We start from the raw sequence: 25,508 nt of genomic DNA, 5'->3' as shown, positions 1-25,508 counted from the left end.
AACGATAGGGAAGAGGTAAATGAAAATTCCTACCTTTGAGTGCTCCCACGTAGAATCCAACCAAAAGGATGAGGTAGGAAAATAGGAAAGGAAGGGAAAGAGGTTGGGATGATAGGAATCTTCACTAATTCTTTAAAATCTGCGGTTCTGCTGAGCAATTTCCAATATTATCACTTTCTAGTTTCAAGACGAGTGATTCGAACAAATACAAATAATTCACACGAAAAAACCAAACATAAACCGAAACCTTGTTTTTTAACATAAAACATTTTGTTTTTCTTAACAACCGAAACTAGGGCCGAATGTCAACGCTCTCTTTAAATTAACTAAATACAAATTATAAATTATTATGAGAAAATAAGGACGCGACATTCCGCCCACCTAAAACGAGAGTTTTAATTATTATTAAGCAAGCGGAGACATTGGCAAAGGGCAAATTTTTACCACTGGTCGCTTCATTTCTCCTTGTGAAGTGCGCAATGTAACGACGCGAACAATTCCGTCTGCACCAGGATGCGTCTGGAGGACACGAGYTAATTTCCATTGGGCCGGTGGCAATAATTCATTTTTAATTACAACCATATCTCCCAAAGCAACAGAATTATAAGATGGAGACAACCATTTACCGCGTTGTTGTAGCGTTTGAAGATATTCGTGATGCCACCGAAACCAAAAATCCTGGTGAAGACGCTGTAAAAGCTGCCAACGATGCAAAAATTTGGTTTTTAAGTGGCTCAAATCAACATCTGGCAATGCGGAGACGGGCTCAAGAGTTAAGAAATGTCCTGGCGATAGCACCGATAAATCATTAGGGTCTGAACTAAGAGGACAGAGCGGCCGCGAGTTAACTAGTGCTTCAATTTGCGTAAGAACAGTATAGAGTTCTTCATATGTTAAGATTTGTTCYCCGATGACCCGAGCKAAATGCCCTTTTACAGATTTTATTCCGGCCTCCCAGAGCCCACCAAAGTGAGGGGCAGAGGGAGGATTGAAATGCCATTCTAAGCGTTCGGCTACTACAGCTCCTTCCATTAAAGAATTCAGTTCCTTTGCAGCCCCTACAAAATTAGTACCGCAATYAGAAAAGATATATGTCGGCCTGCCCCGACGAGCTATAAAGCGTTTCRATGCGCGTAAAAACGCTTCGGTTGACAAGTCCGTTGCCAATTCGAGATGTAGCGCCTTTGTAGTGAAACATACAAAAAGGCAAATGTAGCATTTTTGAGACTTGCAACCACGATATTTTCCCATAGTAATGTGAAATGGCCCCCCAAAATCAACACCAACACACGCAAAGGCCTTTATTTGAGAAACTCTAAGTTTAGGTAAGTCACTCATTGGAGGTTGAATAGGTTTTGGGTTAAGACGCCAACAACGATAGCAATGGGAAATTACGCGTGATATACGTCTTTTAGCGCCTAAAATCCAGAATTGTTGTTGCAAGAGATACTGTAGAGTTTGAGTACCAGGGTGAAGATGACGACGATGCATGTCTTCAATTATAAGGTCAGTTAAGCGATGATTAGAGGGTAATAAAATGGGATGTTTTGCGTCGTAGCCTAAATCTGCGTGCATAAGACGTCCTTCAACACGAAGAAGTCCCTGAGAATCTATGAAAGGCGACAATTTACGAAAATGCTTAGAACGCACCTTGTCAGGCAAAGTTTCGATTGCGTCTGCAAAATGATAAGCTTGAACATGTTTTATGAGAATGTGTAGAGCATTTTGCAATTCAATTTCTGTTAATGACAGAGGGCGACGGGTTCTATGGCGAGCGTAATCAGCAACACGAAGACACCATGCAATGATAGCCTTGATTTTGTGTAAAGATGAGAATTTATTTAAGAGCGTGTCAATAATGTCAAAATTGATTTCTGAGACCAATACAAATTTTCGCATTTCTTGTTGTGCCTCTGAGGGAAGGTCTAATAATGGAGAAGACGAGTCAAATTCGTTCTTAGGATCAAGAAGCCATGGAGGTCCCGCCCACCATAAAGGATGTGAGACTAGCTGGGTACCTAGGAGCTAATCCACGACTTGCACAATCTGCGGGATTTTCTGAAGATGACACATGATACCAAGATGAACCAGGAATCACGTTTTGAATTTGAGCTACTCTGTTGCTGACAAAGGTTTTCCATGTGTGTGGAGAAGAACGAACCCAATTCAAAACCACAGTGGAATCTGTCCATGCAAAAATTCCATTGATTTTAATCGTACCATTCAGTGTAGCGATTGCACTCTCCATTAGCTTTGCACAATTCAAGTCTGGGAATAGAAATCCTCTTAAAAGGAGCAACTTTGGATTTAGCACATAACAGTTTGACATTGACTTGTTGAGTAAAAGACATGGTTCTTAAGTAAACAACGGCTGCATAACCAGCTTCACTCGCGTCAGAAAATCCATGAAGCCAACAAGAAACAGTCTCATTCGGGGTTACCTTGCGAGGAATATGCAATTCAGTTAGGCATGACATTTGTGAGGTAAATTCGGACCATCGAGCTACCACGTCAGCAGGAGGAGCATCATCCCAACTGAGTCCGAGAGTCCATAAATATTGGATCATACGCTTGGCGAAAAATGTGAGAGGTGCCAGGAAACCCACCGGATCGAAAATTCGAGCTAATTCAGAGAGTAATGAACGTTTGGTGCACGAGTGCTTAGAAGGGGTAATTTGATAAGCAAAACAGTCACTTAGTGGGTCCCATTTGAGGCCTAAAATCTTAATAAATGAATTTGATTCCTGATCAAAATTGAGAGGGTGAGTATTACAAAATTCAGGAGGAATTCCGTCCAACAATTCCGGAGCATTACTGGCCCACTTGCGCAATTGAAAGCCACCACGATCTAATAAAGTTATAAGTTCGTTGCGAATCTGAAGACCTTCTTCAATTGAAGGACAGCCAGTAATGATGTCATCAACATAAATGTCTTCAGACAATATACGAGAAGCTTGCGGAAAGGCAGATTCTGTATCTGACTCAGCCAGTCTCTTAATAACGCGAATGGCTGAATATGGCGAACAAGCTATTCCATATGTTACTGTATTTAACTGGAACTCTTGAATAGGGTCAGTAGGCGCGAAACGCCAAAGAATCTTTTGAAAATGGCGGTGTTCTGGAAGAATCAGAATCTGGCGAAACATTTGGCGAATGTCAGCAATGAGTACATGTGAGTGAAAACGAAACCGGACGAGAATTTGGAAGAGATCGCTTTGCAATTTAGGGCCAACCAACAGGGAGTCGTTGAGAGAAATTCCACTTGCAGACTTACAACTAGCGTCAAAGACGACCCGGAGTTTGGTTGTTGGGCTATCCATCCGGATTACAGAATGATGTGGGATGTAATAGCCGATAGATGAGGACGATGTAGATGCTTGCATGTGACCAGAAGAAAGATAGTCTTGCATAAATGTCACGTATTCAGTGTATAGTGATGGATTTTGAATAAGTCGGCGTTCCAATGACAAAAAACGACGTAATGCGATGGAGAATGAACCCGGAAAAGTCAATGAATTTTCATTAGATTTGAAGAATAAAGGAACTGCAAAGCGGCCAGAATTATCGCGATAATGTTTTGATTCAAACGTTTCTTCCACCAATCTGTCCTCTGACGATTGAGAAGAATTATGACTATTAGGAGGTTCCTCTATTTCCCAAAATCTTTTAACCGATTCATTTAATTCGGCTTGCTCCATTGTCAAGTGAAACGAGTTTATGTTTTGGTCGATTTGATGTGATTTGATTGCTACCTTCCCCATTAGAATCCATCCAAATTTTGTTTTTATTGCGGTTGGTTCATTTGCGCCACCCTGTATACACTCAGAGTCAAAAATAAGCGGAAAGAGGTCGGCACCCAATAACATATCAATTTCTCCAGGAGTGTGAAATTGTTCATCAGCCAGTTTCAAATTGACAATATGAGACCACGACGAAGTGTGTAGAGCAACATTAGGAACGTTACTGCAAATTTTTGGAACTATTATAGCATCAACCAGAAACTGTGGGGAGTTTTGTTGTACCGGGCGTAGAGCACAAGTAACCATTTTATTAGCGCGAGTTCTCATATCTCCTAAACCATTGATCGTAAATGACAATCTTTGTTTTAGAAGTCGAAGACGATTGACACATTTTTCAGTAATAAAACTGGACTGGCTAGCACTGTCTAATAAAACGCGAATTTTATGTGCTGCGCCCACTTTATCCAGGATCTCAACGACTGCGGTTGACAATAGAATTGTCGTACGAGTATTAACAGGTAGCAAATTCGTAAATGAACTAACTGTTTGCTGCGTAGAGGTAGAAGTTGAAGGCGATGAAGGTTTATTAATTTCCATGAAAGTCGAGGTTTGAGCTTTTGCATCACCCGGGAAATGCAGTAATGAGTGATGCTTTTTTCCACATTCACGACAAAGCGACGTAGAGTTACAGTTACGCAAATTGTGTTTTGAGCCTAGGCAATTAATACACCATTTATACTGTTTAATGAGATCAAAGCGCGATTGAGGAGACTTCTGTAAGAAAATCGGACATTTATAAATTCCGTGTTGCAAATCGGGACAGAGTGGACATGCCAAAAAATCTGATTTAACCAAAAAATTAGACTTAAACTTTGGTTTAGGGGATGAAACTATATTCGGTTTCGAGTAAGGAGATTTTATTATGGCGTGCGATACATTTTCCTTCGCCTGGCAAGTTGTAATGACAAATTCATTCAGCGATTGATATGAGGGAATATCAGCGGGGTATGTTTGCGACAATTCAAACCGAGTTACTAGCGATGGGGGGATGCGTTTTAACATCATGTTAAATAGAATGAAGTCCCAGTTGTCAACGGGAAAATTGAGAGTTTTGAGAGCTGCCAGATTTTCRTCGAATGTGTTAATCAAAGACCTTAACTGCGATGGAGTGTAGTCGTCGGGTAAGCGGGGCGAATTTTCGAGTTGTTGCCAATGAGATGTAGCTAACAAACGTTTATTTTCGTATCTCTTAATTAGGGCGTCATATGCGGTTCTATAATTTTGGTCAGTCATTGGGATTCTACTGACGATCGAGAGCGGTTCTTTACTGAGAGTCGAGATGAGATAACTAAATTTCTCAACGTTTGTAAGCGCATTTTGATTATGTACGGTGGAATTAAACATATCAATAAATGTTCTCCATGATTTAATATCCCCGTCAAACTTATACAATTCCATCGGAGGCAATTTAACGTGGTTTTTAATTGTGATATCTGATTGTGATGGCGTATCCGAATTTAAATTTTGAGTATGAACAGAATTTTGAAATATTTCATTATAAATAATTTGAATGCTAAAATAATCGCGATCAAAAGATTTACGAATGGTGTCATGCTCTTCAGTTTCTTCGTCGAGACCAGCTAATTCTTTTAAAACTTCATTATGATATAGATAAAAATCTGAATACATGCGTTCTATGAAATTATATCGGGCTTTGAGTTCCGGGTACAAACTCTCGTACAATTCTTCTTTTCTTGAAACCCGATCCGCAATGTCTTTTAAATCGGACAACTGATCTACAGCGACCTTGCGTAACACAACAGCTTTTTTAAATTTTGCCTGAGACATCGTCGAGAATGCGATAAATACTTATTGGCAAATTTAAAAATATTGCAGTCGAATAAATGGGATATTGAGCAACTTTACCAATGCCACCACTTGATAAAAGCGAGGTTATGTTTATGTTTATAGAGAGGTTATGTTTACAACGCAGAGTGATATTTTGAAACGAGACAATCCGGCTCGAAGGACCAATGTTTCGCGGCGGAGACAACGATAGGGAAGAGGTAAATGAAAATTCCTACCTTTGAGTGCTCCCAACCAAAAGGATGAGGTAGGAAAATAGGAAAGGAAGGGAAAGAGGTTGGGATGATAGGAATCTTCACTAATTCTTTAAAATCTGCGGTTCTGCTGAGCAATTTCCAATATTATCACTTTCTAGTTTCAAGACGAGTGATTCCAACAAATACAAATAATTCACACGAAAAAACCAAACATAAACCGAAACCTTGTTTTTTAACATAAAACATTTTGTTTTTCTTAACAACCGAAACTAGGGCCGAATGTCAACGCTCTCTTTAAATTAACTAAATACAAATTATAAATTATTATGAGAAAATAAGGACGCGACATAGGTAGTGGACCATCTGGACTTGATATTGGTTTTAAAATTTCAGAAGTTGTAAAACAAGTTGTAAAGTCGTCGAAGAAAGTTACCGGATGGCGAATAATATCCATCACCCAATGTGATAAAAAAAAAACCTGAAATCCTCCAGACCAATAACGAAAGGCAAGTCGAGTTTGTCGATGGCACTTTTTTGCTTTCGACAGTATTTTATAAGTAGGTGCAATTTTCCTTTTTTTCATGACGACTGTCGACTGTGGAATAACTGTTAAAGATTATTATCACGTTGGGCCCCTTCATAAACACATGATACATAGGTATTTCAAAACCCACAATATGTTTCATCGGTATTCTGTTCAATGTTTATGCGTTTCAAATGGTTGATATCCAGGTATTGGTAAAAATCTTGGTCATTTTATTATTTAGTCATTATGAAAATGTACAAGGCGCGTTATATTACAATGTGACGATAAAGTTACCATTCAAGGACTTCATGAAAGAAAATCTAAGGGCACAAACTTCATAGATCAATAAACGTATTTCGAAAGTCTAACAATTGGTGCAAAAATCACATCCGTACTTCCCGTATTCTCCAAAATATGGAACCAAGTCGAAACAAATAGTTCTAGTAACTTTAGAAATTCCAGCACTGTTATCATAATGATGAGTCATTTGTTGTAGTTCGCATTATTAGTAGTTCGAAAAATAAAGTGAATATACGTTGAAATAAAACTTATTTCCTTCAAAATATTAATATGTCTGATTTATTTTATTATTAAGCAGCATAAATATATGTATAGTGACAAAAATAACCATAAATCGTTTCTTCTACTTTTAATAAAAAATGAAAGCTTTTGTTTTTAATTTATTTTCTTTAAAATTCTAAAACTAGGAAAAAAATCCGAGTTCTCTGTTATTACTGGTGTCAAGGAACGTTTATGTGCACCTTTTTAGGGGTAGCAGCAGCTATTCTCTACTGCAATTTACTTTATCGTCAAATTTTATGGGTTTATTGTTGAAAAGTGTTGCATTTTTGGTAAACATCTGGAATTTATTACAAGGAATTCTTTGTCGGCAGGCTGACAACCACGTTTAGTTACAATATAACAATTATTCAAAGTAGGTAATAGAGGTTGTCATTTGCCAACCCACTAGGTAGGTATCACTAATTCTTATTTAATCCTGTTCCAGCTGTGTCTATCTACAGAATGGACCAGAAAGGGTCTCGTCACATGTGGTAATAAAGCATTTAAGATACCAAAAGGTTATTTCAGTGAAATTTGGAAATTCCAATTATTAAGATACAAATGTCCATTTTCAGTCTGATTTATAAATTGATATTTCAGCAGGAACATAAAGAAAAAAATTGTTCGCATAGTTAGAAAGACGATATTCTTGTGAAATAAAACTCGTAGGTCCACGTGTTTAAATGTAGTTAAGTTTTACCTATTTTATGCAGTATTAGAAAACCATTAATTTGAATTGACCATATGGGAGTTCAAAAAAATCAACACAATATTTTTCATGAAATTCTAGAATGTTAAATAAAAACTTACACCATACTGAGACGCCGATCCATATCGAAAACCGCCACCATGAATCCATATAATAACAGGAAGTCCTAAATTAATCATCAAATAACTATTCAAATGACCTCAACTCTAAATTAAGTACCTACCTTCCATTCCTGTAGGAAGACTTGGGCTAAAAACGTTAAGAAATAAACAATCCTCTTTCCCTATGACTTTATCTTCACCAGGAACTGGTTGAACACACGGCGGCGGAAACTGCGTGGCATTTTCAAACCCTTGCAAAAAATATTGTCGTGGTCTCTAAAAATTTTATTTGGTGCAAACATTATAAGTATTAAAGATTATTTACAAGAAATCTTTCTTTGCCAACGGGAGCAAGACCATATTTGATACCGCGAAAAACGTAATGTGGAAAGTCTCTAACACCTAAAACTCTTGCCGTTTTTCCACCAAATCTAGTAAACACTACAGGTTCGTCTTCAGGGGGTGGTACAGCCGGTTCTCCGCCGACAATTCTTCGAACTCTGCCACTCCGTTCATCACAATAAATTAATTTCGTAATAATTAATAATAACAAAGGAGAAAAATTCATATTTCTGATCAAATACTTAGACGCGAATAAAAAAATTAGATAAGTGTGAAGTGACAGGAAGAGCAGTGCTATCTATTTAATTATCAAAAACCTACGTATTTTATAATCAAAACTACAACTTATTTAACATATGAATTTATTTGACTATTGAAATTATACAGAATTCTTTTGAGTAAGTGTGTTATCTGAATAGGTTTCCAGAACATCAGCCAAATGTTCGTTATCTCTAGGTTTCTTAAAAGTCTTTTTGCGTTGACTCGTTTTGTGCCTCTTTGGAGCTATTGGTTTCTTAGGTCCATGATCCTGCATTGATCTAATTCCTTGTTTCTCTAAATATTCATCTATTTTTGCATCATCCATGGCATCCACGGCAACAGAACGCCAAAGCTTTTGAAATTCTTCATCAATAGGTAAAGTGGCTGTCCTATCATTGTAAAAAAGAACTTTTTTCTTGTCTATTGGCCTAGTTATAAAAATTATTTCATTTTGATTTTGAAGAATCTAAAATTAAGACATATGAACCATGTACCTATTAAACATTTTATGCAAGGAAATTACCTTTAAAGCCTTTTCACAGTGTGGCAATGACTCCTGTACATCATCTAACAATACGCCACCTAACCCTTTTAAATCTTGTTGTTTCAATAGTTTCAGTAAGCTTTTTCTGTCTTTTAACTTATATGGAGCTTTGAATAAAAACTTTCCATCAGAAGTAACCTCAATTTTTGGATTATCTACTAACGCTTCAGTTTGCAGCCACTTAAAAAACTCCATTACATTTAAGTACTGCAATAATGAAACAAAATTACTTGCTTGACTTTATTCCCTACATCTAACTGATTAGTTTCATCTAAAATTTCCTCTAATGTGAGTGGATATGTTTCACCTTCTTGGTGCCTCTTTCTCATATGTTTCACGATCTTAGCAAGAACACCAAATCGATATTGCGAACTTCCTGTTGCTGTTTTGTATCTATAAAAATTACAATGTAACGACTTATTCACATTTTTAATGTTTTTTTCCTACGTGTTGATATCAAGTTTAGGAGTGCTACTACTAGAAGACTTAAACCTTTTGCTATCATCTCGAGTTGGTTCTGGTCTTGAATCAGTCTTTTTTCTTTCTACACTGAAAGTAGACCAATAGTAGTGAACAAGTTGGCCAAAATACTTGTACTCACGTAGGAGTTGTAAGTGCACGTTTTTTAAATAATTCTCTTTCTTTTAATAAGGCGGGATCCATATTGGACTGATTTTATTGTAGAAATAATAAATAAAATAATCTGAACTACGTTTTTTCAAGAATAATCATCTGTTTTCATTCGACTTGCATTTGACATTTACAGCTGTCAAACTGATTAGTGGTGGGGGACATGCATTGCGCAGGTAAGACTCCAGTGGTCGAATGTTCATTATACCGAATGTAATTTTTTTTTCAACACTATTAAAATGCATTGGTAATCTTTGTTATCGCATTGTTTCCGATACTACGACATCAACTTAACTCGTCGATGTTTTTTGATGCTTCCAGTAGTTCAATCAAAATATTTAGATACAGGATGCCTAAGAAAAGATTTCCTAGGTGTATTTGTTACTATCAAAAATAATGACATAAATGTGTCATTTACATTGAAGCGCATTCTGAAAAACAAAACTTGAGTCTATGTTTAATTAAAAAAAAAATGTGGTCATCAACTTAAAATATATGTATAATTTTGTTAAGTACAGTTAGTTGCAATAAAAACGGAAAATACAATTTTCTTTAGATTAGACTAAAACAGGTTTTGGCCTTGATAATTTGTCATCTGTCGCATTCAAATAATTTTTTCTGCAATGCCGCACTTAAATGCCGCAAGCATCAAATGCAAATGAAGATAATCAATTAATTGAGTACTTACGTGAAAACGCAATGAGTAGTGAGTATTAGAGATTAACTGTCAGTTCTAACTTAACCTTTTAGAATTAAGCCATGTTCAAACTATGGTTAAATAAAAAATCTGACATTTTTATGCTTTGACATTTTCCGATTTTTTTGCAACCAAGTGTACCAAAAGACCTATTTCTAGAGATAAAAGTGCCTCAAATTGTGATTTAATTGCAAATATGTAATTCAAAAATTTATAAAATTAAAACAGATCGGGATAGGCCAACAACTGAAGTATTGTTAAAACTATTTTTGCACGAATTCAAAGAGTAGTAAAGCATTTTTTTTTTATCTAGCACAAATATTTTTTAGTACGTGTTTACAATTTTTCCAAGAATGTTAATTTTAACAAGGATTATAATAGTGGTGTTAATTTTTTTAGTCTGTTTTTTCTTCAGTTACCAATTCTGGACAAACTTCTTTACGGTCTATCTAATATAGCGTTAACAAAACCACATTTGTCTCTTACATTTTATTTTTAAAATCTTAAAAATCTTGTACAAAAAATGTTCAGCCTTAAAAATTACATAAAGATCTTCTTCATCAACAAATACATGTGTTGGTCTACTTCAAAACTGTGCAAGTTGTTGGCGTCCCCTTGCAGTCGCATCAGAAGGCCTCCAAATGACACATAAGCAGCCCTGTAAAAAAAAAGAAATGTTAAAGTAATTCTCGATACAATGGCGCATCCACCATTTTTGATCAATTAAAACTGCTGACGTCATTACGACAGCTTACTAAACATAATTTGGTTGGTTTAACGATATTCATGGAGGGAGTATGGATAGTGGTCGTGATAAAAAAAACACAACCAGCTAACCACACTGCCACCGTGTACATCGCTATTAATGGTAGCAACACCTCGCAACTTTAAAAAAATTCCAGAGCTCTGGGATTTATTGATCGATTAGGTTATCCCCGAAATATGAGATGACGACAATGTAACGCCACAAAATAGATAACAGAATTGGAACGATCAGAACATTGTTAGATAATCTAGAAACAGCTTCATAATATACCGGTATAAAACTGTGGTTTCCATCATTTAAATAGGTTTAAAAAGTTGGCTCTACTGCTACAATATCAGTCAGTTTAAAAAATCACGTTTGAAATTGGTAGTGCCATCTGGCAGGAAGCCAACCAGAAGGGCCATTGCCGACTATTCAAGTGCTATTAGTTAAGTGATGAAAATTGTGCTTAGGATTCACTCAATCTATAAATGTAAATATAAATATATAACATGAATAGAATTATGTTTGTCATATTTTGTTCTCTAATATCCAAATTATAAAGACTCATCTTCGCTGCACAAAGTCACCTTCAAAGAAGTTCTCCAACCTAGGTGCCTAGACCAAATGCGTTATTTTATTTTGGAGGTCAGCTAAACATAAAACAACATTCAATGACCCTGTGATTCTTACGTAATGTCTGCAATAATTGCTCAAAAACTAGAATTCTAAACTGTGCACTTCGGTGAGAAACGAAAGAATAAACTTGTTAAGCGACCGCGATGAAGAATGAAGAAAATAAAGATGTCGCGTTGAGAGTTTTTTTTTCAATTATTTTATGCAGTTATGTAGATATGGTCTTAAAGTGCATAAGATAAAGGAGAGTCTGTGCAGAATGCTGCGATGTCAGTCACTGGAACCGCTTTTTATTGCGGGTGTGGCTTCTTTACAGCAACGACAAATCTTCGAAATGGCCATAATGTATTTAAGCTTATACTAGTTTTTTTCTGGAGCATAAACAGTAGCAAGGTTGTTATTAACATTCATGAAGTAGCAGAAACAGTGCCGTAAATGATGTAAAAAGTTAAAAAAAAATTGAAATTTGTAATTTTAAGTTACAAGAACTGGGACGTTGAGTACATACAGAAAAACTGTCAACTTGTTGTACGGAATATTTGTGCATTTGTCCAGTTTGGTAACTGTTGAACATTTGAATATAAAATAAAAACGCTTTCCACCGATAAAACTCTTTATAATCTTGTATTTTAAAATCTTTGTATAGGCATTTACAATACCACTTTACCCAAATATTGAATAAAATATGTTTTTTTTTTTACACCAAATATATGCAACTAAGATGATAAAGCCATAAAAAAAAGAACAAAAAAAACAAGATAGTAGAAAAACTCCAATAAAATATATGTGGTACTAATAATTGAAATGTCGCTATATGTGTAAGTATGGTATGTACAAATGTTTGTGGAACAACTTATTTTATAATACCTACAAATGAGATCTTCCGCTTTATTTTGTGGCTTCTTATAAAAAAGCTTAAAAAAGCAATGGGTTTACGTTATTACAAAATCTCTGACCAAACAAGTTTTTGAACCAAACAACGTAGTAGTATAATCAATAAGAGATTTGATCTAATAAGGTTTACAAACACTCTGTATTTTTTTTTATAAAAACACCACTGGGAGTGTGTTTGCAGGAGTGGAATTAGAATAACTAGGTGCCACATGGAAGTTATATTAGTAAACAAGGACATTTTTTTAACTCTGAACATAGCCTTATGTTAATCTCCATTATTTTTGACCTATGAGAATAAAAATTTCCGGACTTGTATCCCTCTAATGACCTAAAATTTTTTTAGCAGGTTATATCGATACCACTTTGTAGTTGTCAGGAAAATTTTTGCTATATCTTGATTTCTTTACTGTGAAGTATTTAATGGTGTATCTGCCTGTATTTTTCTTGTAATTGTCAGCAAAACTTTATTTGCTATATCTTCATTTTTTTGCTGTGAAGTATTTAATGGTGTATCTGCCTGTATTTTTATGTTAATCTTGTCATCATCTTCATTTAAATAAAGAAATTTTTTATTTCGTTGCTTTTAAATTGTAGACTACTGAGACCATCACTGAATGACATTAATCCATTGGGATTTGTGTTTTTTTAAAACTGAACATAAGGCTATGTTCAGTGTTAAAAAAAGTCCCTGCATATTCGTAAGTGAATAATGAAATAGATGCAATAGATCTTTTAACATTTAAAAATCACGTTTATTTATACAGGATGTTCGTTTTTCAAGCTCTACCATGGGGATCTCAGTTATTAGAAGAGATACGAGGTCGGTTACATTAGAGCAAAGTTGTGCATTTTTGTGCTGAACAATAATCTGAAAGAAAATTAAATATGTCATTTTTAATTTTTGAATTATTGGAAAAAAACGGAAATTTGTAATTTTCGTTTTTATTTTTTCAATCGAAAACTAAAAAACCTAGACGTTTTTAACTAGGACGTTCTTAAAGCACTTTTCTACAAGGAATCTAAATCTGTCATCGTATTTTCCAAGGCGCTGTTGATGTCAGAGTTACAACACTCAACTTTAGATTTTCTTATGGACGCCATATTTGAATTCTTTATTTTTGAAAAGCCTTGTTGTTGCTGATTACAACGATGTATCACACGATATGATCAAATTTTACATGCTATTTAAAATTAAGGAAGAGTGTTTTCAGGAAGAATGCTTTGGAAAAAACGACAACAATTTTAATTAACAAACAAAATTTTGAAGGTGGTGCATTCGAGCATCTTTTATAACTTTGTGTTGTTGTGTTTTGCGAACAGTGGCGTAACTACCCACCCGCCAAAGCCCGCGGTCGCGGGAGGGCCCTTGTATAAAGGGCCCTTTCCAAAATAATAATAGTAATAGTTTAAAAATTTGTAAAGGGTGTAAATAAATTATTATAAGCCAATGCAATAAAAAACAAAAAACTGCAGAATTTTTCTTCTTTACTCTATTTAACTCTGCCTGTCACCGTCGCATCAGCGGAGATATCCTTTTCTAAATTAAAATTAATAAAAATTATTTATGGAACTCTATGAATCAAGAAAGGCTTACAAATTTGTTCATTTTAGTCAATAGAATACGATGTCGCTAAAAAACTAAACATAGATAACGTTATCCAAAATTTTGCAAATTTAAAAGCAAGGAAAATAAACAAATTACCTAAGTAAACGTGAGCGAAATTTTGTACTCTGCTATTATTGCTTTAATTTTTTTTATTGTTATTTGTTTTGTTAAATTGTTCTACTATTGTTTCTTTCAGAATTATTGTTCGTTAGCAAAATACATTTATGTATTATATGCATACAGAGTGAATATAAAGTATGGAACCAAGCGGTTTTATTTTTAATCATTTGTCTCCAGAAAATAATAATTAATATAAATTAAGGTAAAAAAAAATTTCCGTTTTCTTCCAATAATTCAAAAACTAAAAATAGCACATTAAATTTTCTTTCAGATTATTGTTCAGCATAAAAATGCGCAACTTTGCCCTAGTTTAACCGACCTCGTATCTCTTATAATAACTGAGATCCCCATGGTGGAGCTCGAAAAACGAACACCCTCTATTCACATTAACACAATACAAAAAATTGCAATTCATGTTTTTCTACATCCAGAGAACAACCCTTTCTATGTTAACATGCATTTTAATGCAGTTTATCGATTTAATTAATACCAAACTGATGCTGCCTCAAGGACTTTTTAACAAGCATTTAAATTAACTTTTAGCAATGAACATTTTATGTTTTTGAAAGCAAAAATTATTGACATTTTTGAAGTTAAAAGAACTTGAAAAAAAATTAAACTGAAGAAGCAACTCTCTAATTATTGCCTGCGAAGTCCAGGGAACATTATAAAAAAAGTATTTTCCGAATTTAATGAATGGAAAGAATGACAATGAATGAAGGTAATGACAATAAATCAAGAAAGTCCTACTATCATACGTATTTCTTAAATTTGAAGAAGAAGTCTGCAATTTCATCCATGTGAACGAAGTACTCGATGCTCAAGCCTGCTATAAAAGTCCGTAAAAACATTAACATTGAAAAATATAGAGATCACTGCCTATCTGAAGAGTGAGTCGAGAGGGTACAATGCGAAGAAAGCTGCAATAATGAAAATATCCAAGGGACCCCTGGTAGTCGTTCTTTGCAAGAGGACACTTCCCTTGTTTCTACAGATTTATCAATAACTACGAGAAACACTAGACATTCTGAAACCGACGACAACTACAAGCTTGTTATTAATGGGAACGAAGTAAAATATGATAACACAAAGAAGGAAATGTCTGTGAATATTAATGTTAATATTAATAACAAATAAATAAAATGTAATTTAAGATTGTATTTTTCATTATTTCACTAGTGGAAAAAAGTAATTTCATTACTCAACTAGTGGATAAAGTGGTACTTCATATGCTTCATAAGTGTGGTTAAACTGACTTTATAATGTGATTGTGGATAAAAGTCATAAAGTCCCAAGTGCTGTTTCGCCATGTTCAAATACATCTTTTTGTTAAGAATTGCACAAAATCAACTTTTTTGAATAGCTTGCATTGTTCATTGTACATTGTACAATTGTGACTTTTTTTAAACAAAATTACAGAAATTTGAAAGCTTGTTTTTGTAAGATTAGAAGTGGAGTTTGACGGTAATCTGCGGCAATTGTTTCTTTTGGTGTTCTGTAACACCATTTTAAAACTATGCATTCATTTTTAGGAATTGTGGATATTTCTAATATTTCTGGTAAAAAAACTGTATTCCCAGTCATTCTTCATTTTTTGATTACTCTATCAAATTACACCTCTGAGCAGAACAAGTATGTAATAATAATAAAGTTACTTTGTGTATGTTCCAATAATCCTAGTTTGTTTGTGAGTTCCTAACCTCTTACGAGTACATTGTCAGATGTAAGATTCATACAAAATTATAAATATAATAATTTTGTTTTGGCAAGTACGTAATTAATTATTATTTTCGTATTACCTATTAAACACCTCACCAAGATTAGAAATTGCATAATATGTATATACGTATGTATTTGATGACAATTCTATTATCTCAAAGCAATGTAACCTTTTTGATCTTCACTTTAAATACATAAATACAAAAACGTAAATAAATATTTTTCAAAACAATCATTGTGTCATGTTTTTGTCTCTGTATGACAAGCTAATTAAATAAATAATTTTAATCATTAATAAAAAAATTCAAGGCAAAATCTCTTCTTTCCTCATATAAGGTGTTTATAAAAGAACTTAAATCAAGAGTGTTCTGAAAATGTTATGAACGTATGCCTTGCATAGATTGTTACCTTTAATGAAATTTCAAAACATTCACAATATTCCAGAGGGTAATTAGAGAACATGCTCCCTAGAATGTCGTCAATGCTGTTTTTTTTTTAGTTCTAAATTATTGATCTTACAAATTCATGACATGCGTTCATGACACGCTGTATATTTTTTCTTTTAAATACCTTCTGTATAGTACCTATAAAAAATGGTAGATACGAAGTAAGAAAACACTATTCTGGTATCGATTTGTCCAAGCATTATTGTGATTGTATTAATGTTGTTCATTATTTATGGATGCACTTACAAGTATGACGAAACGATTAAATATGATGGCCTTGACACATGCTGTTGCCAAAATCTTTAAACGATACAGTTCTGATTTTCGCCGAGGATTTTTGGTGTCGATCCAGTAATTTCACCATTCGTTCGGGACAGACATGTTAAATATGTAATAAATTATGTAAGTATATTTTTTGTATCACTAAAAATATTTACAAAAACAAAAAATACTCTTTCATTATGGACAGATGCCAAAAATAAAAAATAAACTAAACCATTTCAAACTTGCATTTGTGCAAGAATGCAAAAAATGAAACATGGCATATTTTTAATCAGAAAATGTGATAATGTAATAATATTATGCTGATGAACCCACCCACGCTTAAATCATTATCAAACGAAATTATGATGCATTGCTATGTGACGTAACACGATCAAATATTATCTAACATTTATGGCTATAAAATAAAGAAATAACCGATTTCATGAGATGCATATGAAGCGGTGTTTTTCCACGATTTGTCTACAAGGGGGTAAACAATGATAAGAAAACGCTTATAGTAAAATTGTTTATTTTCAATAAAAACGTACAAAAAAAGTCTTAAAAGTAACGTTGAGAATACAAAAGATCGTACATTTGACAGAAAATTGAAAGCAAAATCATTGCTTTTTGTCAACTTTCAATTTCTTTCACAACTCGAGTAGATATGAAGCGAGCACATCTAGTGGCAAGCGAAATAATACTTGTGATAAGTAAAACGAAAAGAAGGAAAATTAAAAGAGACGAGTGCACGTAGTGGGCTGTCGTACCAGATAGTGCATTTACAGAATTCTGTAGAACTGTGCAGTGTAAACGCGCATCTGGCACGGAGCCCACCACGTTCCGGAAGTCCGGAAGATGAAGACCGGAAGCAGACCAGAAGAAATGGACTGCAAACGGCCCGTGCCCGAATCAGCCAACATCCATTGAAAGCACCTAAAACTAACACGACCATGAGCTCTCATCATCCAACATGCAGTTAAAAGAATTCAGGATCAGGGATTAGCGACAACGAAAATAGTCGGAAAATTACGCGTCAGTTAAAATAAGCTTACCGAAAATTTTGAGTTAGTTCCAAAAACGGGGACTACTTCGGAAAGCAAAAGGGAGATAATATTATACTCAGTGGTGGCGTTTTTAAGACACACTTCACAGACGGCGATGAGTGAGCAAGTGGCACAAGCAGACACGACAGAACAGCTGAGAGGAACCGTTCCAACAATACAGCTCATCTGGGTATAGCCCCAAAAATAACATACACCTTTTCTCGTGCATTATGCAAGCTTGGCAATGCCAAAACGCGAAAGTCGCGTTGCATCCGCGACTTCATCTAAGACCAAGTTGACACATGGTAATAGTATTATAATTAGCGCAAATATTTGGATCATGGGATCACCGGGACAACAAAAGTTCAACGTGAAGCGACGAAGGTCAATCAGAGGAAAAATCACGGTTCCTGCTCACCTGTTCTACTACTAGCAGCGCAACCCCACCGAAACATATCGCATGCAAAAAAGAACATCACACAACAAACAGACAAGGCTTACATTTTAAATTTGAAGATTAAAAAAAATGTGCTGCAATTTTCGGTAAATATAGTGCAAATTGAAAGTGGAGTACCGACACAAATTAAATTAGTTGCCATTATATAAGATAAGAAACACGCAAGCGCAGGAGACGTCGCAAAAGCAGAAATTAGGATAAATCTAACAACATTTAAAGCGTTTGCCACTAGATGACACTTCGAGTTGGAAAATTTCTCCGACAAAATCAACCATTCACAGTTCGAAAAAAATGATCTCATCCAAAAATTTTCCAGAAAATTATTCTTTTAACAGGAAAAAAAGATCAGGTAAGAAATTTTCATTGTTGTTTAACGATTTCATACTAGGATCTAGGACACATGTATGATCTTGTTAAATATGAATTCTATTGGTATAATATGTTGCCACAAATATTAATTTGAGTAATATTTAAAATTAAACGTAACTATATTAAATAATTTACACGATACGTTAAAATCAAAACAAAATATCAAAGTAAATTTATACCTAATATAGTTATTTTTGTTACAAGTACAGTTTTTGCGGACGAATCGTTGTTGTTTCCGGACGAGACGAAGCCGATGAGTTTGGAATAGCAGATAAGTCTGCAAAAAAATTTCAATTCACACCTATTAATTAAAAACAATTCGCCACCATAAACCAAATTGACTTTTTCGTCCGGAAAAACTGTTTTTGGAGACTGTACCTAAAATAACCATTTTACGTAGTACATACATGTTTTATTGAGTTCGGAAAAGACTCATTTTAGAGACTCAAATGAGTCCCTAAAACAGCTATTTACGAGAGCGTATACAAAAAAAAAACATTTTTTGATTTCCAAATTAGAGTGTGTTTATTTTTATGTATGTACTCCTTTTTGAACTGCTCTAATTTATCAACAATATGTGGAGTAAATATTTAAACAATTTTAATTTGTTCTGTAATTACTTGAAATAATGTCCATACAAGTAATGTATAAAAGACATATTATTTATTACTCATTCATCAAGGTTGCAATCGCGTGTCGAAAAAATTTATAAAGAAAGTGTAATATAACTAGTACACCTGGACACATTATACATTCCAGATTATGTTCTTTACAAATTACCGGAAAATGTTAATTTTGGTAATCGGTTTCGGCCAGTCAGCAGTTATCACTTGCATAATACCCCAAAAGAGTTTATTTGATTAAAGAATTTGGCACACGAAACTCTCTACTCTCATATAAATTCAAGCTTGACGAAATTAAAATAAAGGTCAAACTATCCATACTGTTCTTCTTTGATAAAAACAACCCGAGTTGTATTTTATTTCTCTCATAATTGTGAGAATCATAATTAATTTCTCTTTCGTTCTATCTAACGTGTAAAAAAATCATTATTTCATTCATCGTTCTGATTTAATCGTCTTGAAAGAAAATAAGTTTCTATGAATAATCATGCTTTTTAATATGTAGGTACAACATGTATAAATATTAATTCTGACAAATCATTAATAAAAGAAAAGACAATGGTTTGCGTTTTTATAAGTGCACATTTTCCTTCAAACCAAAAAGATTTTGTTCATTTTTTGTTACAAATCCTGTTTAAATAAACATGAGATGGACCCATCTTCTCTGTTTCATTTTAATTCAAGTAGAATAACAAGTCAAAAGAATTTTATTTCACTAAAATGGATCCTCTCTGTAGTGCCTTTAGCGAAAAATATAGAAAGAAACACAGACAGTAATTACTATAAGCCACTTGTTGTATGTTAAAAGCTTCTCCATATTTATAAAAAAATCGTGCGAAGTCATATGCAATAGCAGTGGCAACCCCATAAAAATTATTCTCCATGAGAGAGACACTTATCAACGAAATTAAACTCAAATCGTTAAAAAATTCGTCCACTTCTAAGGTTATTTGTCCACGTTTCAGATAATAAAGAAACGGAAAAATTGGCAGTCCTGTCCACAGCAAAGAAGACTCAATGTTGTATTTACTGCTGATCCACACAGAAGTCGTAATCAAAGGCAATACAAACAATGACTGGAAATACATCGCGTATTTGTAAATCTTCTCCACGGTTTTGTTACCAATGCTGTTCCATCTCTCCATTCCGATGATCGACGTTACCGCAACTGTTGCATACGTCATGTGAGAACAAAAAAAAGGTATTTTTCCAATTTCACACCAACAACAAATTGCAGTTCCTGCCAAAATTGCGTGCGATTCAACGAAGCAACGACTAGGGCCCATTTTAAATCAAAGTGACTTCTTTTGTACAAAAACTTTAGTTTGCCGTTCTGGGAATCCAAAAATAAAGATAATTTACTATTCTAATTTTTAATTTTGAACGAAATGACAAAAAAATGTCAAAAACTATAACCCAGGTATGTTTATCTTAACATAATTTTTTCACACGCTGTCTCCTAATAACAATTACTATGCCACCTAAAACGTTTTGATTATACAGCATAATGGTGTTCACAATAAGATGTCTTGACAATAATAATAATAATAATAATATTAAGTGTTTTGGGTGTTTTGTAGCTAATAGACAAAAAAAATACAAGTATAATCCATTTCATTGAAATTGGCATAACAGTAGGCCATGATTGTGTAAACCGCGCTTTAAATGTGAAAAAGGCTTTACATATTAAAGAACTAAATTTGTCACTAAAAAAAGTGAGGTTAAGATAGTTAAAACTTTATTTTTAAAGAACCCTCTTTTAGAGGTTTTCAGAGACTTTTTTCCATAAAAAGTTTAACATCCTGTTTCATCCCTTTGTAGGTGTAGTTTTAACTCCAAAAACACACTATTTGCTTTGGAGAAAATACAGACTTTGACTTGATAATAAATTGCTTCCAGGAATTTTAAAAGACGTTTTATTCACACCGGAGATGAAACAATTTGTTTTCTGTGAAAGTTGCAGTCAAAGGGGTTTGGATTTTGTCATTAAAAATGTAGGACAAAATTGTGAATTTTTAAACAATGGTAAAGTTCGGAGTGGAAAAAAAAAATCTGTACAAAATGAAGCTTCGCGTACTGAAGCCTGAAAAATCGTGTTTTGCTGTGGATAAAGTAATTTGGCTTAATTCAAATTGGTATATTTGATCCCATTAACCTAAAATGTCTAAAACAGGACCAACAAAAAGAAATTGATTATATTTTCAAACATACCTTAGCGTATACTTTAAATCTGGGGTTCTGAAGAGAATCACTTTTAATTATAATTTAAAAAAATAGTGGGAATAACAAACGAACAAGCAACGAAAACAGTGAAAAAACGTATACAAATGTCTGTCATGTCAGTTCAATAAACCATGTAGGTAAGTAATTAAAGAAAAACAAAAACCCCATCAGCTGTTATATCAGGGACATGCTCAGGGTTACAAATTTAAATACGAAATTCCATAGCCACCTATTATGCGAATTTCAATGAAATCCACTATAAGATAAGATACCAGGAACATTAAAAAAATGTTTAAAAAATTCTATCTGTTAAAAAATTTTGACATTCATTTTTTGACATTTGACATTTTTTTATGTCTATTGTTATCGATGATCTTGTTTAGGTAGGTATGCTTCGTTGTTTCCTCTTCTAACAGTCTGTAGCAAAAGAACATGAAATAGTTATTTTCATAACAAGCTCGCGAAGATGGTGATTCCGAAACGAAAGCAGGATGTTACCAAAACGATAGTAGTGATCAAGCACAAACTTCGAAAAGAGCCGCGTAACGACGTCATTTGAGTGCTTTAGTAAGTTAATTTAATTTTAGTGACGGACCTTCTTCACTATTCATTTCCAAATGTGAAAATAAGAATATTTTTATTTTTCACAGCCTTCTAAAATTATTCCACATAAATGTCGCCAACCGTTGTAAACAGAGTTACAATTTAGGATACAGCTTCCTTGTTTCCTCTTCCAATAGCCTATAGCAAAAAAACTTGAGTCAAAGTGCAAAATTTAAACTCTCATAACTTCGAAATTTTTATAGATAGATTTTTTTAAACATTTTTCTTGTTGTCTAGGCCCGATGATACAGTGTCACGGAAGTGCGCGACTTTCCGGACACCTGTATATCAAGAGATCAAGATAATTTGTTATCGAGACATCTTTGAATCCGAAAACGTATGTCTGTATACGCACTAACTACACGTGAAACGTCAAATAAAATGACAAGTCTAAAGGTAAAACAGCAAAATGGATTGGAATTAGTCGCCGATGTATAATAACAAGACCGTTTTTAAAGGTAAATCATAAATTTAGTTATTAAAATCATCATCTTTTTGATCATGCCATTTTACCTTTCGACTTGTCACTTTATTTGACGTTTTACAGACATACGTTTTCGGACCCAAGGATGACTCGATTACAAATTATCTTGATTTCCCGATATTGAATGACATTTAAAATTTATTCGATGTTTATAGTAAATATTTACAGTATTACAATTTGCTAATAGCTTTAAAGTTAACGCCCTTTCAAAATTATGATACAGTTGTAAGGAAAATGGTTTGCAGCAACACCGGTCCTGTCAGATTCCCAGCAAATGTGTTGCCAACTGTAGAATTTAATCGACGCCTACTCTAATTTTTTTTTTTTTGATCGCACGGTACTACTAATCGCCCCAAATAACTTTTGGTTTAAATAAACAAACAAAAGTTAATGATTATTTCAAATAAAAATGCTTTTTCCTAATTTTTATATAATGCTTTTAATTTCGTAATATTTCTATTTTTATTATTTTATTTTGAATAAAAGGCTTTTCAATTTCTTTTACTTATTTCGCACACCTCCCATTAAGAGACATGACACCTCTTCACAACGGACAACTATTAAAGTAATAAGTAGTTTTTTTTAAACTAATTGTATTTATAAGTTATTTATGTAACAACCGTCGACAGCGACGCACAGCATAACGAGCGAGAGTGCGGCGCGACGCCGCAAGCGGAGCGCCGCGAGTAAGGGTGTTATGTTATTGCGGCTTTCGGCGAGAGTCACATACATATTTTTTTGTGTTGCCTAAATTACAAATTAATAAACAACTCCTTCAATTAATTAACACTTAGTTCATCAGCCAATTAGTTAATCCAAATTAACCGGTTCAATCAATTAACTAGTTAACTGGTTAACTTAACTTAAACGGTTAACTAATTAACCAGTTAAATAGTTAATCGGTTACACAGTAAATTCATATTTACCCATATACTTATAAAGTAGAAATTATCACAAATATAGTATAAATATATGATTTAATAATAATTTCTACTTTATATGGATATGGGAAAATATGAATTTACTGTTTAACCATTTAACTGGTTAATCAGTTAACCGTTTAACTAATTTAACCGATTAACTATTAATTGACTGAACCGGTTAATTTGGATTAAATAGTTGGCTGAGGTTAAATATTATAGCACTAATAATAACCAACTGTCTATGATCTTGTAACTAAAGTTTGTTTTTTTTTAAATGGAAATTACCAAGTCAAAATTTTGGTGAAAAAATTGGTAGCAGCTTGTCTCCATAGCCACAAATTTTGTTTGCTCTTTGTTTTTGTCCCTAGAAATTTTGTTAAAAAATTATGGTTATGCGTTCAAATTCAGATGTTGTCAAAATTGTGACTTTTATGAATCTTGTGTGCCTGTTTGCTCTTTGAAAGCACTATAATTGAACACCTGAGGACAGACATCATTACCCAATGTCTAAAGACAGAATTCAGTGCTAATAACTTTGATAAAAACACACTGCAAGTAAGTACAATTTTGTGGACAAAAATGAGGACTTGCTACAAAAACTTTGAAGAAAAAGGATTATTTAGCAAAAGATACAAGTAGGTATTATGATGATTGGCAATAAATTTTGTGTACTTTATTGAAATGAGCTCAAAGTTGATGCATTTTTAAAATGCTTCTTCACTTTAGTTTCAAAATTGTTACTTTTTCAACTCGTTCCTCAAAAACGATGCACAATACACTAAGTTAATTGCGTTCTTTCCAAGGTTCTTTCTCATCCATGTTTATTTTGTATTCTTGTCGATTTCTTGATAAAAATTAAGAATATTTAGCAAACCTGCATTACAAATTGCGTCTACATCTTAACGGGTCCTTGTTCTAACTTTCTGCTTGCGAAGTACTCGTTTCCAAAGTACTGAATTTGTTCCTTTTTTGGTGTTTCGTCTCTAAATTTTCTTAGACGATTTTCTGTGTTGACGTTTAATGACATTGTCTTCAAATTAATTCAAAAAACCAGAACTATCAACTTCTTTTATTAAAATTACCAGTGGTGCCAACGTTAAGACTGTTTGGCATTTCCATTTAAAAAAAAACAGACTTTACATCTAAACAAGACATCATCAAGTGTTAATTAATTTTCTGAGTTAATTAAAATAACGTAAATTATTATTAGATTATTAAATCAAATTTCAATGTATGATAAACTATAAACAATATTTTCTCTTCATTTTATTATGAGAGAAGTAAGAGTATTTTTTATTTTGGGTATCTATAAAATTGTATACAGGGTGTCAATTTTAAAACTTGCAATCGGCAATATCTCTAGAACTGAAAAAGTTATTGAGAATCATTCAAAACCGTTTCGGCGGTTCCTAGGGAGAATCAAAATGGCATGGTAAGTGATGCACCTCCACCCAGTCTTGAAGCCACAGCCACCCCATCAAGTTGAAAATTTGAAATGGCATTACCCTACTTGTGATAGATCGATGGAAAACTCATAACAAACGCTTTTCAAAAATGTCATACAACATCCTATTTGGTAAAGCTTTTTTCCAATTGTTGAAGAACGAAGACTTTATACATACAGGGTGTCCCACGTAAAACATTTTATGAAATTTAAAATGCAGACAACTTAGAAGGTGGAGAATTAGTATTAATAAAACTACCTCAAGATAAAAAATAATTTTAACACATACAAAATTAAGTGAAATTATTATTACATTTGTAACCGTACCATTTGTATTTAATTATTCGGTAAAATGTGTTGCCTATGCATTTTTGAAAATTTTATTTGACTCTGCGGTGACGGATCACGCCACAGTGGGAAAGGGGGGATTTTGTTTTTTTTTTTGGGTTTTTCGAAAAGTGGGAAAACAAAGGAAGGTGTGGCAGTCGTCTTTAGGCAGGCGAAGAGTGAGGAGAATTTTGTTGTTTTTTCCTTTTTGAATTAAATTTTGGAAATTGTTGGGATGTCGACTACACCCGGGGGACTTCCATCGAGGAAGAGAAGGAAGCGTCGTCACTTGGAGGATGCTGCAGAGGAGACCGTGGGGCTCAGGAAGATAAGACCGGACGCGACAGGGGGTATGACTAATTACGTCACCAAAAACGTAAATTCTGTATCGATATTACGTGAAAATTG

General features: G+C 33.8%; 4 protein-coding genes and 1 long non-coding RNA gene across 8 annotated transcripts in view; 1 reads left to right on the top strand and 4 right to left on the bottom strand.

Annotated features, from left to right (window-relative positions):
* The window catches only part of LOC123011417 (carboxylesterase 1E), a 22,568-nt gene extending 14,272 nt beyond the window's left edge, over positions 1-8,296 (bottom strand). Inside the window, exons 1-3 of the mRNA XM_044408836.1 lie at positions 8,026-8,296; positions 7,823-7,976; positions 7,701-7,765 (exon numbers count right to left, since the gene is read on the bottom strand). Coding sequence (XP_044264771.1) covers positions 7,701-7,765; positions 7,823-7,976; positions 8,026-8,268 — 462 coding nt within the window. The 5' untranslated portion in view covers positions 8,269-8,296. The remainder of the gene's footprint in view (positions 1-7,700; positions 7,766-7,822; positions 7,977-8,025) is intronic.
* Positions 1,124-6,129, bottom strand: LOC123011414. Its single transcript, XM_044408830.1, has one exon. It carries the CDS (start codon positions 5,586-5,588, stop codon positions 2,211-2,213), a length of 3,378 nt encoding a protein of 1,125 aa, XP_044264765.1. The 5' UTR covers positions 5,589-6,129; the 3' UTR covers positions 1,124-2,210.
* Positions 8,297-8,380: 84 nt separating the features above from the next.
* Positions 8,381-9,616, bottom strand: LOC123011418 (general transcription factor IIE subunit 2). Its single transcript, XM_044408837.1, has 5 exons — positions 9,449-9,616; positions 9,295-9,396; positions 9,078-9,240; positions 8,827-9,027; positions 8,381-8,769 (listed from the first exon to the last, which is right to left on the bottom strand). Exons 1-5 carry the CDS (start codon positions 9,508-9,510, stop codon positions 8,422-8,424), a joined length of 876 nt encoding a protein of 291 aa, XP_044264772.1. The 5' UTR covers positions 9,511-9,616; the 3' UTR covers positions 8,381-8,421.
* Positions 9,617-10,648: 1,032 nt separating this feature from the next.
* LOC123010450 (DNA-directed RNA polymerases I, II, and III subunit RPABC3) overlaps positions 10,649-25,508 on the bottom strand; it is a 66,052-nt gene continuing 51,192 nt past the window's right edge. For all 4 annotated transcript variants that reach the window (XM_044407349.1, XM_044407351.1, XM_044407350.1 and 1 more), the window contains exon 4: positions 10,649-10,832. In XM_044407349.1, the coding sequence (XP_044263284.1) occupies positions 10,715-10,832 (118 nt within the window). In that variant the 3' untranslated portion in view covers positions 10,649-10,714. The remainder of the gene's footprint in view (positions 10,833-25,508) is intronic.
* Positions 17,590-20,750, top strand: LOC123010458. Its single transcript, XR_006413104.1, has 3 exons — positions 17,590-18,453; positions 20,062-20,280; positions 20,334-20,750. It is a non-coding gene; the product is annotated as an uncharacterized LOC123010458 (long non-coding RNA).

Source organism: Tribolium madens, unplaced genomic scaffold (assembly GCF_015345945.1).
Source record: "Tribolium madens isolate multiple individuals breed KSU strain unplaced genomic scaffold, Tmad_KSU_1.1 Scaffold_91;HRSCAF=231;Tcas5.2_LG7, whole genome shotgun sequence".
Classification (NCBI taxonomy): domain Eukaryota; kingdom Metazoa; phylum Arthropoda; class Insecta; order Coleoptera; family Tenebrionidae; genus Tribolium; species Tribolium madens.
The sequence above is the reverse complement of the archived record's forward strand: the minus strand, read 5'-3'. Positions and strand labels throughout refer to the sequence as shown.

Bases quoted from the DNA above. Each gene is read 5' to 3' on its own strand.
- LOC123011418 (XM_044408837.1), bottom strand. From the start codon at position 9,510: ATGGATCCCGCCTTATTAAAAGAAAGAGAATTATTTAAAAAACGTGCA. The intron at 9,397-9,448 runs GTGAGTACAAGT...GTCTACTTTCAG, and splicing joins CGTGCACTTACAACTCCTAC to TGTAGAAAGAAAAAAGACTG. The intron at 9,241-9,294 runs GTAGGAAAAAAA...TAATTTTTATAG, and splicing joins CCTAAACTTGATATCAACAC to ATACAAAACAGCAACAGGAA.